General features: G+C 37.6%; 1 protein-coding gene across 1 annotated transcript in view; it reads right to left on the minus strand.

The window, feature by feature from the left end:
• Positions 1-2,138, minus strand: part of LOC306844654 (VWFA and cache domain-containing protein 1) — a 79,856-nt gene extending 77,718 nt beyond the window's left edge. Inside the window, exon 1 of the mRNA XM_079376944.1 lies at positions 1,661-2,138. Coding sequence (XP_079233070.1) covers positions 1,661-2,011 — 351 coding nt within the window. The 5' untranslated portion in view covers positions 2,012-2,138. The remainder of the gene's footprint in view (positions 1-1,660) is intronic.
• Between the last annotated feature and the right edge of the window lie 11,725 nt (positions 2,139-13,863).

The following is a 13,863-nucleotide window of genomic DNA, read 5'->3' on the forward strand; positions in this document are numbered from 1 at the left end:
ATCAAAGCTAGGATGCAGGTGTAAAAGAGTTCGTAGACACATGAAGTCAGATATGTTTTTTATGGGCACAGGAATATTTAAACTGGAAGCAGATAGTCTAGTTTGTGGGAAATGACTCTAGCTAAATACATGGCTCAATGCAAGAGAAGAAAAATTGATCTCAACAACAGATATTCGGTGGAGGTTGCCAATTTGTAAATGTGGCTGCATGAGTAATTCATTCATTTGATTTACAACCAAATATAAGTCCAAAGGGAGTTGGGAGAGAGAGGGAAAATAGTGTGTGTGTGTGCATGTTTATGTGGTTTTTGAGGACACAAATTTGTATAATGACATGGGTATGACAGAGGTATTACAATATGAAGGTGGTTTATGAGGACACTGCCTATGTCCCCGTAATTTGAAAATCTAAAAAGTCTCCTGTGAGGGCTAAGTTTAGGTGTAGGGTTGGTGTAGGGCAATAGCACACACAGTTTGTTCAGTATAAAAACCATTACGCCTATGGAGAGTCCCCATAAACCACAAAAACCAACATGTGTGTGTGTGTGTGTGTGTGTGTGTGTGTAAGAGAGAGAGAGAGGGATTATTAACATCTGAGTGTGACAAAGAAAAAAGGAGGAGCTAGGACAGCAGTATAGTGTGGCACAGATGAAAGGCCATTTGGGTCTGGCCCCCTACTGCCCACCTCTGTGCGCGCGTTTACACCAACAAATCACAGCACCACAAACAAAATTTACCATTTGTTGCGAAAACACACTTAATTGTAATTGCAATTCATGTGGATTGTCAAAGGAAGATGTTTCTGCTTTATAATATCCGTATATCGAGCTTGAAACTTTACGATGGAGGGTTAGCGCATAAAACATATAATTAGTGTGAAATTGGCATGAATTTCACACACACTACGGTGTGTACATAATCTGCCTGATTCTGGTGGCGCCAAATCATTGTATAGTGCATTTAATTGTCCGTCTTTACAAAAACACACGGTTAGATATTTATAAAAAAAAATTATTTGCTTAGCCTATAAAATGAACCATATTACCCCACATTAATATAAAAAGCTGCAGTTGTAAATGAGACATGCACTTCCATTTTTAAAACTAGACGAATTTCGTAAACTAATAACAAGTTGGGGATGTAGGCTGCACACTGTCTATTTATATATAAATGTAACGTTAGACACGATCATACATTGACTGGAGAAACTAATAGACTACTGCAGAGGTTTCTGATTCGGAAAAAATAATGACACGAAAAAAAGTAAACAAATCTTTCAAATGCAGTTTTAAATCTGTGCATTCATATCACATAAAGCCTTTAAATGAATGAATGCACACAAGCATGACTAGAAACAATCAATAAACGAGCAATTGTAAAGGCTGTCATTACCTCAACGTGTTTTTAAAAGTCCAAATAAATCTGGAATGAACCGCTTTTATTTTATACTTTATAAACAATGCAAACTATGTAAAATAAGCATGAAAGTAAGAAATGCACACTAGTATACGGCAGTATACAGGACTTGCATCTTTATATTTCACACATTATTCAAGATAAATAAAGCAAGCCAAACTCTCTTAACACATTACAGATTATAAATGTAGAAAAGTGCATTAAACCCCCAAGCTAAAGTTTGTTTAGAAGTGTGTTTTATTACCTGCATGGTGAGAACACCCAGCTCCTGAGTAGACAGCTTCTTCATCTGCACTGCCAAAACTTGAGCCTCTTCCAGGATCGAGAACTCACTATCCGCTCCACAAAACCCACCACAAACACTCAGCAACAGGGCGACTAGGCTCCACTTTGAAATCTCCAGGTTATTCCAGTGTGATCGGGAGTGTTTGCTCCACGCCGCGAGAGAGAATCGAGATCCTGTCCGCGCAAGACTCGCCATTATGGCTCGATGCGCTCCTGCACGGCAATAGCGAAAAACTTCACCGATTACTTCCCAACTTTCCCTTTTCACTTCTCCCACTTTCTGGACTCCAGCGGGGTTGCTAAATTGCATCAAGGCATAGTTTTAAAAACTCAAACGCTGGTAAAGAGAGCGGCATTAGTTTCTTTGGCTGTTGGCGCTGGGTGAGAGTGTGTGCGTGTGTGTGTGTGTGTGTGAGCCTGAGCATCACAATAGGAGTGAAAAGCAGGAGGCGCGCCATCCAAACACCGTCATGGATTCTGCAGAGCAGCTGGATTTGGATTTAACCCCTGTAATGTTGAGACGGACTTCCTTGCTGTTTGGGGTCCCAGAGGCCCCTGCTTTCAAAATTTAGTTTCAAAATTCAAAATTCACTATTTTCTAAATTTAAAACCTCCTATTTTGCCTTCAAATTTAAAGAAATGTAATGGCATTTGTGTTGGGTCAATCTGATATCACGAACATCCCGTAGAAAAAAATAATGAACAACAAACAAAAATTAAAATTAAAATAAAACAATAGCTAAAATTTTAAATAAATGACTGAAAAATATCTATTGCTTGCTACATTGTGTGTCTGATGAAGGGGCAATACTAAAAAAAAATATAGCACATCTATTGAAAAGGATTTTAAATCTAAATTATTAAGGTTTACACATAAAATCAAATCACCATAAAATACAAAAGTTGCTGTAAATAATACACATCATTCTGCTAGAACAATTTGTAAATAATGTCTGCAGTTGGCATTGGCAGAATTGAATATTATAAAATTATATCTAAATATCGAATGAATAAATAAATATTTAGGCATTTTGTGTCATTGAATCCTATTTATCTTCTGACTCAGGTGTATATCAATCTGAGCACATTAGTTTAAGTCAAGAAATATCAACCAGATATTTCAATGTAAAGTATGCATGTGAGCTATCAAAAGGGGTTTGAGGTTTTCTAGACCCAAAACAGCATGAAGTTTAATCAAGAACACATTCAAGATGTGGCCTAAATCTCTTGAACATATATAGTTGCTTAAGAATCTGCATGTTATTGCAAAACTTGCATGTTTTGCAAAATATGCAGCGCCTCAGCTATAGCAGGACAGGAGCATAACAGAATGTGTGGTTTGTGGGGGCATTACTGAGATATGCATATGCCAACCTCAGAGAAGCACTGGCCTCTCAAATAAGTAAAATGGCAAATATGTCAGCTGTATTGAGAATGGTGAGATGAATTCCAAGTGTAAGGGAATGAATGGTTTTGTGCTTTGAGTGATTTTATATGGGTAATGGAGTTGTGAAACACTATATTTTCTATGTAATTTAAAGCTAAGATGCATAATAATATGGTCTGACCTGTGGTTGAGGTTGAGAACACATTCATTTTGGGTTGGTTCTGCTGGACGAAAGCAGGCAGCAAAATAATGACAGGAATTATGTTCAAAACTTTTTTTTTTTTCTAGAATGAATCTTTGAGACATTATCTAATATGAATTAGTTTCATTAAAATCTTTTTAAAATGTTTTTGTCTAATTAATTCAAATGAGAGAATTAATTAGAATAGGTGTTAATAAATATTTTAACAGTTGCTTTATATAAGCATGGTGTGATTTGGAAAACCTGGCAAACTGAGCTGGAATATAAGGGATGGATAATATCAGCCTCAGTCCGCTGTGCGGGGTGATATCCAGTTCTTTCATATATACTTATGTACTTATTAAATAAAGCTTCTGTTTTTAATGCAGTTTTGTATTATTTATAATCTCTAATGTTTTTAGAGAGTTTACCTTGCTTTATACCACATAGATATTTATACTTTAATTTATAGTAAATAAATTAAAGAATAATTTCACAATAGAATGTAATTTTGACTCTATTTTTACTTGTGCTTAACAAACCCAGCACTGTAAAATTGGTTTCATGTGTTCAATTTCGTCTGGTCTCTTTGGGATCTTTGTATTTACTGATTTATTACGCCCCAGTCTTAGATTAATTGCCCTGAATTAAGAACCCTTTTAATTGTAGTCTAAAAAGGCCTTCAGCTGAGTCAAATTAAAAGCTGTCCTCTTTATTCTTGACAAGTATGTGTCTAAATATAAGATGTTCCCCCGTTACCAATACAGAGTAACAGGGCTTCATTGAGTTTCAGTAAATTGACTGAAGTGCTTCAAAGAGATAATGAATGAGATCAGCTGAGATGGTTCCCGTTTTAATGTGGTTGTGAGAATATTGGCTGCTTAGCCAGATGTGGAGTCATATTGCATATAACATTTGCCACTTCACTTTTATAACAAAAGTGTCAGCAGGCATATTAGTCCATTCAGTTATATGTTTGTGTTATATCTTTATTACCTCTTCTGGACAATAGTGACCTTTCTGAAAATGCAACAGGGGGTTAACGCTTCAATCTTATTTGTATATTAAGGAACGTAAAAAAAGAAAGAAAAATTAATATTAAATTTAAACTAATGTGTATACACGTGTGTGTGTGTGTGTGTGTGTGTGTGTGTGTGTGTGTGTGTGTATATATATACATACATATATATATATATATATATCATTTATATTAAATTTCCTATTTTCATTATATTCATCTATATATTAATATCTTATATTTGAATGTTTAAATGTACACGGATTCCTCTTTGGGACCTTAAACATAAACAATAAATAAAGAAAGAAATACAAAATAAAAAACAGTAAAGTCAATCTCAACAAACATGAGGGTTAAAAACCGGGTATATGCTGCTGATGAAAGAAATCCGCTGGGATGCAGCATCAGTGCCTTCTCCAGACAGGAGCTGGGTGGAGGATGAAGGGAGGAAGGGGGAAGAGGAGGAGTGAGTGCGGATGGGGCCAGCACGCACTGCTTGATCCACAGCCAGAGGAGATGAAAGGAGCATCACCACAGCCCGCAGTTTCTCCTCCGGCTGCTGCCGATGCCTGCAGAGCACAGAAACTGGAATAGATGAGCTACACGCTTTTCATATGAAAATTTCATGAGTGGTATATTTACAGATCTCACATATGTTGTGCTCTTCTTTAGTGGTGTTGAGTTAAATGTCTGTGCTAGTTTATCATTTTGCTAAGTCCATACACATGTGCACACCAGCCCAAACTGTAATTTAGTATGTGGCCAGGGTTAGGGCGAGGAACGTGCACAAGTACGATATTTTTCTAGCCCCATTAAACAGCAGGAGAGATTGCAGTCTCATTAGCAGTAACAAAAAGCTGCGGCATAGTGGTCAGTATTTTTAAGATGAAAATTTTACTTTGAAAAAGCTGAAAAGCCTTTGGAACTTCACGCAATAGTAATATGTCTGCAAATCTCTTTTTTTTTTTTTTCATTTTAGTGTGCTTTATTGGCATGGCAGATTTTTTTTACATTCAAACTGCCAATAAATGTGCACACAAATATAACATTAAAATGATCCAAAACATAAAAACAAAACTCAAAAAGATCACATCAAGAAACATTAAAATCATTACATTCAAACCTTCATGTTCCCTTGCCTGCTATGTCATTTACCTGTAGCAAAATACATAATTACATAAGAATAATAGTGATTAGTAGTTAGTGGCTGAGAATTTGACTTCTTTTTGGATTAGATTATTTAATTTACATAATTCTAATTAGTCTGCAGTTCCACAAAGCCACCTGGTCTGAAGTGATAAAGGGAGAGCCAGAACATGCATGATTTGCACACTACTGCTGCTTGTAAAATACAGTATGAAAGATTTGAGTGAAAGAAAGAGTGGCACTACCAAAGCAGCAGTGCTCTAAATTAGTGGTTCTCCACAGATTTCAAAAGCTTGAGGAACACTGTATCTTAATTTAAACTAGTCTCTTGTTTTGGTTCCCACTGGGCAACAGAAGACAAAGAGAAAGAACATGTTGGGTTGTTTTTAGTTCTGCTCTGCACTTAGAACAGTGGACTGCACCATTAAAAGAACGAAGGCCGACCCCCGACTTTTAAACTCTGACCCCACAAGGGGCCACATTCCTTTACATGACCTTTTCTTGAAACAGGTCCTCTTCACATGGGGTTCAGTGGCCCATTAGTGTTTACTCCACTCTCTCTGAGAATATCTGAAGACTTGAAAGGAACCTGCAAGAAACTAGATGTTTCCATTCACAACAGTATTTAATATGGAAAGTGCAGTTCTTCAGGCAATTCGAAAAAGGATTATATCACAAAACTGCAATGGAAACCATTTACAGGACACCTGGCATACGTAAAAGTCACATGATCATTCTTTAATGTACTAAAATCTCCAAGAAACATATGTGGGCGGTCTCAAGTATAAAATCTTCACTAAATATACACGCATATATAAAAATAATGGCTGCAATATACTGTACGCAATATATGTAAACCTAACAACATCCATCGCCATGACTTATCGTGAGAACAAAAATTACATTTTAGTTGCATAACAATCGGTTAATGGAAACATCGTCAATTCACAATAGGTTTTTTATCAACAATTATAAAATATTGCAAACTTTTTGCCAAATCTGTAATGGAAACCTGGCTAATGTGATTCATACTACACACATTCATACATGGAACACACTGTTTTTAGTGGTCACAAAGTAAGTTCTTACAAATGTGGTACATAGACTATTTGATTTCGGACACAGCATTAGTCTTGGAGGAACCATGGACCTCACCTCAAAGAAGGAAGTCTGGGAGTAGCCACTATCAGTTTTTAATTTGAGCCAGCCGCAAAACAATGAGCAGATGGATGTGATTCAAGAAGGCATCATTAAAACGGTCTCATAGCCTGAACTCTCTCTGAGCCGAACAGCCAAATAAAAAAGGACCAAGCCTTTCCAGAGAGTTTTGCACCCAAAAATAAATGGTACCATGGCTGTCCATGGAGTATTATGTTTTATACTCTTTTTAATGTCGGTTTAAGGGGGAATTTGGAGGGAGTTTAAACCTACCAGTGTTGCCATGACAACCTTATTCCTGCCTTTTCACAAATGAGTGAAACTGAATCTGGTTCTGCACTCCCCCCCCCCCCCCCCCCCCCTCAACCCACCCCCCCCAAACTATTTCAACATCAGAGCAATATAGTGAGCTTTGAGGACTAAGCCGATTCCCAGATGAAGCTATTTTCTATTTCTGGCTGTGCTGATGACTGAGACATTAGCAAGCAAATGCCAAACAGCATATTCGAAGTAATTTCAATTAGCCATTGGGTTTAAGCAGAACTTTAGCAAGACAATACTATGAAAGATGATAGTAAATACAAAATGATGGTCTGGTTATGCTGTAGTGAGAATATAGCAATGAAATCAGGCTCTAGAGTGTAATAAAAACCTCATTCATTGTCTCCACAGAGAAATATATTTGAGATAACGTATAAACCTTTCATGACAGGTCTTCCATGAGCTCTGAGATTGTTAAGCGATGATCTATGCTTCCATAAAAGCCACAAGTCAGAGTGATTTCAAAGTAGTTTTAAACAAATTGTCTTTAATACCCATAACACCACTCATAATCCTGATGCGGGCAGCTCCACCAATCAAAGGAGTCCATGTTCCCATGGAAACGAGAACTGCACCAAAAGAGTTCTTGGATGATTTATAAAGTAAAGTTACCTGAACCTTAAAGGGGCAGTTTACCTAAAAATGAATTTCTTACATTCTTCTTGTTCTAAACCCAAATGATTTTCCTTCTTTTGTAGGCCACAATGTCTCTCAAATCCTATTCTTTGAACTGAATATGTGCATAATTTCACACATCTTTATCAGTTACAAGACATATGAGAATTAATGACATTTGGCATCACTGACAAAAAACAAACAAACAAACAAAAACAACTTGTGCCTTATAGGCAAACATAAATGAGATTCCAGAAGTGTGATGGAGAAGATTATCAGCATCTATTTCAATTTAAATTTAGTATTTACCTCACATACATCTAGCATATGATTTTAGAAGACTTTAAATATAGTTTGTGAGTCTTATGGATAAAGTTTATGGTGTTTTTAGTTATTTTCTGAAGCTTCTTATTTGCTGATCATCTTCATCATCAACATTCTGTTTCCTTTTATGGTTTTACAGATTAAAGTCAGTCATACAGGTCAACATTAAATATAAGAACATGCTGTTCTTATATTTAAGGTTTCTGTGACGCACATTTATTTATGAGAGCTCAGAAGTTCATTTTTTAATAGTGGTGCTCTGTCATTAAAGTTAGTGCTCTTAGCAATGTGTGTTCAAGATGTGAAGATCTCCAGTTACACAGAGTTGCACTGCCTACAAATAATATTTCTATCTTAAAATATCACAAATTATGAAGCACAAAATCTGCTGTTACATCCATTATACTGCAACTAAGAAACACAGAACACACATAAATATTCAAATCATATTCATGTATTAGAAAACAGGTCTAGAGTGACTGAGGATACAATGTCTGTTGGACATTAAACCTTTTGTGTCAGAGTATTTGATTCCCAAGAAAATGTGATTGAAAGTTTGGGAGAAAGTTTCTATAGGCACATGATGTTTGAATTTAAGTTGATCTCATAATTGGGTCTCTGTATTGTGAAAATGAATGGCTTTTACACAAAATCTGAATGAAGAACCAGCAGTCTGATAAAACAAATCAAGCAACAGACCCAAAGACAGACTTTTCCAATAATTCAGTGCTGTACAGGTGGGAACAACTTCTGAGTCTGTAACACAAGAGGACGTTGTTACGTAATAGTATATGGATTATTCTGTAAAAGAAAGGAGAGTACGCAGAAACACGCTGATCCAGGTCATGAAAACTAGCCCCAGATCTGGCCCCTCCTTTTAGCCTGAGGGAAGAGGCCTTAGAATTGGAAAGAATTTTGGGCTGAGTGGAAACATACGTGCAAATATAGGAGAAACAGAAAGAGAGGGGGGAGACGGGGGGAGAGAAGAAGAGAAAGGGAAATTGGCAGCGACAGTAAGAAAGAACACTGAACATAATAGAAAGTAAAAAAACAAAAAACAAAAACAGTGTGAGCGCATTCCGAATTACTCATGAACCCCAAAAGCACATGGAAAACATTAAAGAGCATTATGTTGTTTTTCTCCTCTAAAGGACAGAGGATGAATGGACTGATGATGGATACATACGCAACGCAGAGTTAATTTTTCTCCTTAAACAGTCTTCATCACAGGTATCACTAGCCAAATAAACTGGTCAGTAATGAGACCCTCATTAATTACGACTGTTCTTCAGCCTTATACTCCCAGATGAAACAGCTCTTCTCATTATACCTCCTTTCTCCATTGTGCTGCCAAATTGCAGTAATCCAAGCTGTATTGTGTTCACTAAAGCTTTGGAAAGCACAAATGTCGAAGAAAACCCTCTCCTGTAATACCTGTTTCGGTTGTCTGTAATGGAAAACCAACCATTGACTACATTATCTGTGCAAGCAAGTTAATTTGTGGTTCCAAGGTCAGTTATGTTGCCTTTCAACAATTTTTTAAAAATTCTTGTAAAATACTGTATTTCACCAAAGATTTGGATATGTCAAAAACATGGTAAATACAACTGACAATGCTACCTAGTGGTTGGAAAGTCTTAAATCATCCTTATATAGCTGGAACATCTTGGCCAAAACGGGCTCTCTTTAGATTTCTTGCATCTCATAATTTGTGCCGTTTAATAAAATGTAATTGTGTATCCTGTAACTGTTGCAAAAGTTGTCACCTCCAATACTAAATAATTGTTGTTTAAATTATGATTATTAATTCATGACATTCAAAATGCTATCAATAAACTTCCATTAAATACATTAAAACCTCCAACAGTACTTTTCTAACATGAGATAAAGCATGTTTACATTTGAAATAATGGTTAGACACATACCCTGAGGTCTTAATAAAGAAGATTGGCCACTTGAGGAAGTCAGAAGACCTTCTGTTCATCTGTACTGCTTAAGATCAGAGCACCATGCTCCGGACAGTGCACTCCTTTGTCCAGGGGTCAACTGGCTGTCGTCCGCTCTGAAACAACAGTTCGCACGTACCCTGACAATTGAGGATTTGTCTGCGGCAAAGAGGGAGAGAGAATGTGAGCAAGAAAGAGATGTTGGGAATAGATAAGAGTGAGGGCCCAGGAGAAAAAACACAATAACTTTACACCAGCATTTCATTCTCTCTCTAGCATCACTCTGTCTTTTATCCTGGAAGAGCACATAAGCTCTCAGATGCCTTTTGATTATGCCCACCTGAATGTATTTTTGTGTCTTTTGTACTGGGCTTTACAACACTGAAGAAATATTGCATTTTCTGGCCGACACTGTTCAATTGTGGTCACAGTTTTGCCATTGGAGACCATTTTGATAATTTCATCGTAGGCCAAAATTGGCAATCTTTGTTTAGTGTGACATGCTCATCGGCCACCAATTAATCACAAAAATAAAAATATCAAACGCATTTGATCTCTTCCGACTGGATGAAATCAATGTTTGAAGCTAAAAAAAAAAAATCTGTGCCCATCGTACACTATGCAATTTTCTGTGAAATGTCAACTCCTACTGCATAAAATCTACAGACTGGCTCTGACTTTTGGCAATTAGCATTGACTACAGCATCAAATTGGTGCAAAAATCTGTGCAAAAGTCTTGTAGTAGTCTTGCCTTAAGATGAATAGCCTACAGTATGACATTAAAGTCCTCATTTTCATTTTGATATATAATTTAATATGGAATATGTCTACCCTGACTATAATTTGATTAATCCATGTTTAAGAATTTTTTATTTTTGTCTTCCCACTCTTTGGTTTTCTGTTGTTGCTCTTTCATATTTGTGAAGAGATGCCTTCTCTGCCAAACTGACAAATGAAAGCAATTTAATATAGAATGTTTTCATTATCATGACTCACTCTTCCATCAGAACCCTTATCTCATATCTCACTTTAAAGCACAGCCAAACACTCAAAATATTCACATTCACTATTTGCACACATCCCTATGCAAACTTAAAAGAACTATACAAATGGCTGATGGACCATTCAGGGAGGTTAAAGATGTTCCTTCAAACTAGCCCTTTGAGGAACAGCTCTTAATTGAGGAGAGCAACTGATCATCTTCAGATTACCTGTCACATGTTGACTTTCCATGGCTTAACCACAGTGACTTGGAAGGAATAGAGAGCTGATGTAATGCTTGATCCAAATAAGCTCTTGGGGGAGATCTTGTTGTACCAACCAAAAGACTAGCACTTTCCTCAGAGAAAGATCTTCATTTACAGATTTCAAATCTGGCACTTGTTCCTAATGGTTAAATAGGGCATGGATGTCATATTGCTTTACAAAGCAATATATATTTTTTTATTTAAATAAACCAAAATTACTGTTGAAAGGTGGGTGTCTATTTTACATTTTGTTTTGTGATTTCTCTAGAACACTAATAATATTCTTAATTATCTTTGTCAGATTTTTCCTGCCTCAAGTGGAGGAGTTTAAGTATCTTGGGGTTTTGTTCACGAGTGAGGGAAGGATGGAACGGGAGATTGACAGACGGATCGGTGCATCTTCTGCAGTAATGCGGTCGATGTACCGGTCTGTCGTGGTGAAGAAAGAGCTGAGCCGCAAGGCGAAGCTCTCGATTTACCGGTCAATCTACGTTCCTACTCTCACCTATGGTCATGAGCTTTGGGTCATGACCGAAAGGACAAGATCCCGGATACAGGCGGCTGAAAGGAGCTTTCTCCGCAGGGTGGCTGGGCGATCCCTTAGAGATAGGGTGAGAAGCTCGGTCACTCGGGAGGAGCTCAGAGTAGAGCCGCTGCTCCTTCACATTGAGAGGGGTCAGCTGAGGTGGCTCGGGCATCTGTTCCGGATGCCTCCTGGACGCCTTCCCGGGAAGGTGTTCCGGGTGCGTCCCACTGGGAGGAGACCCCGGGGAAGACCTAGGACATGCTGGAGAGACTATGTCTCCCGGCTGGCCTGGGAACACCTCGGTGTCCCCCCGGAAGAGCTGGAGGAAGTGTCTAGGGAGAGGGAAGTCTGGGCATCTCTGCTTAGACTGCTGCCCCCGCGACCCGGCCCCGGATAAGCGGAAGAAGATGGATGGATGGATGGATGGATGGATGATTTTAAAGACACATTTACTTAAAAAGATGCATCAAATAAGATATTAAGACTTCATAAAATTTCAGTTGTCATAATTCATGATACCAGTTGTCTTACTGCACTGCAGATTTTTTTCAATTATTTTAAGGGATGGTCAAAAAATTGTCATCTTTTACTCACCCTCATGTCACTGCATATCTGTATGAGTTTCTCCTGTGAAACACAAAAGAGGATAATTTGAAAAAAAAAAGAAAAAAAAAGGGTCAAATTGGGTCAAATGAGTCAATGGGGTCAAAAAACATTATGACATTAATGTAGGCCTACAGGGAGAAAATGAGCACATTAGAATGGTTTGTTTTCAAAACATATTTAATCTGTAGCATTGGTTAACACTATGCTAATGTTTTCTCTTAATCTCATAATCATGCTTACTCATAACAGAAAGATTTGTTGTTTCTCACTGTCTCTTGTAAAAACAAGAGAAGTTTAACTGAGGGGAGACTGAAAGGATTATTTTGAATGCTCACAGGACTGACAAGTAATGGCTTGGGGGCTCATCAAGATTTTAGGTCTTCATCTATATTTCATTGGGGTGGGGTTGTGAAGTGACAAAGTTCTTGGACTTTACCTAGTGTGTCGGTGTGTGTAGGTACCCAGTGAAGCTTGGCATTCTAGCTGTATGCTGTGTAGTCAATGATAACCTGAGGATGTGATAAATTGTGGAATAAGATTAACATATAGCATTTAGCTTCACCTGACCCAATGACTTTTATGACCAAGGCTGGAATACAAGACTTCACAGAGACTTAGATTTTTAGCTTCAGACTATGATTCCATCCAGTTACAGTAGGCATATCAAACATGTTTGATATTTTGAGGTGATTTTAGAACACATATTTTCATTTGTCACATTCCTGGGTGCACATGAGGTTTTTTGACCTGAAAGAGTAGTATGTGATCCTCAGTCATTTAGTGTATAAGTGAAGTGACATAGTGAAGTGAAAGTGAAGTGACATACTGCCAAGTATGGTGACCCATACTCGGAATTCGTGCTCTGCATTTAACCCATCCAACGTGCACACACACAGCAGTGAACACACACACACCGTGAACATACACCCGGAGCAGTGGGCAGCCATTTATGTTGCGGAGCCCAGGGAGCAGTTGGGGGTTCGGTGCCTTGCTCAAGGGCACCTCAGTCGTGGTATTGAGGGTGGAGAGAGCGCTGGACATTCACTCCCCCCACCTACAATCCCTGCCGGCCCGAGACTCGAACCCGCAACCTTTGGATTACGAGTCCAACTCTCTAACCATTAGGCCACGACTTCCCCAATGACTTATAATGCCATGTTGTAACCATTTACAAAATCAGGAAGCGTATGTGGTGTTATCAAATCTGTTCCAATTTTAAAAGTTGTGTTGTGTAGGCTGTTACAGCCTTAAACGTGAGGTTTTAGTCTAAAACTCTCAAATTTTAACACAATAAGCGCATCTATCTAGTTCAAATTCCAGTCATTTTAAAAATGTATGTTAACAACTCCAATTACATAAGTCTACTAGTTGGGGTAATTTGCATTAATATAAGAAAAAAGTTACAATTGTACAAATCATATTATTTGCAGTGTAACAGCTTTAACAAACAAACAGAACAAAATGTTATAGTTCTCCAGGTAGGCTTATGGCACGCACATTTCAAGACATTTTTTTTCTACTTGGCAATGGCATTAGGTGAATAGGCTACAGGTAAAGTTTAATATTTTATCATTATGTGTACATTCTTTAAGTTCATTCTAAATGATATGATGGGTATTGATATGCTTTCTCCCTTGCACTCAATCCACTGAAAAAAGAGCCACTGAATTTAATATTTTTTTTAAAG

Source organism: Barbus barbus (genome assembly GCF_936440315.1).
Source record: "Barbus barbus genome assembly, chromosome: 25".
In the NCBI taxonomy this organism is placed as follows: Eukaryota; Metazoa; Chordata; class Actinopteri; order Cypriniformes; family Cyprinidae; genus Barbus; species Barbus barbus.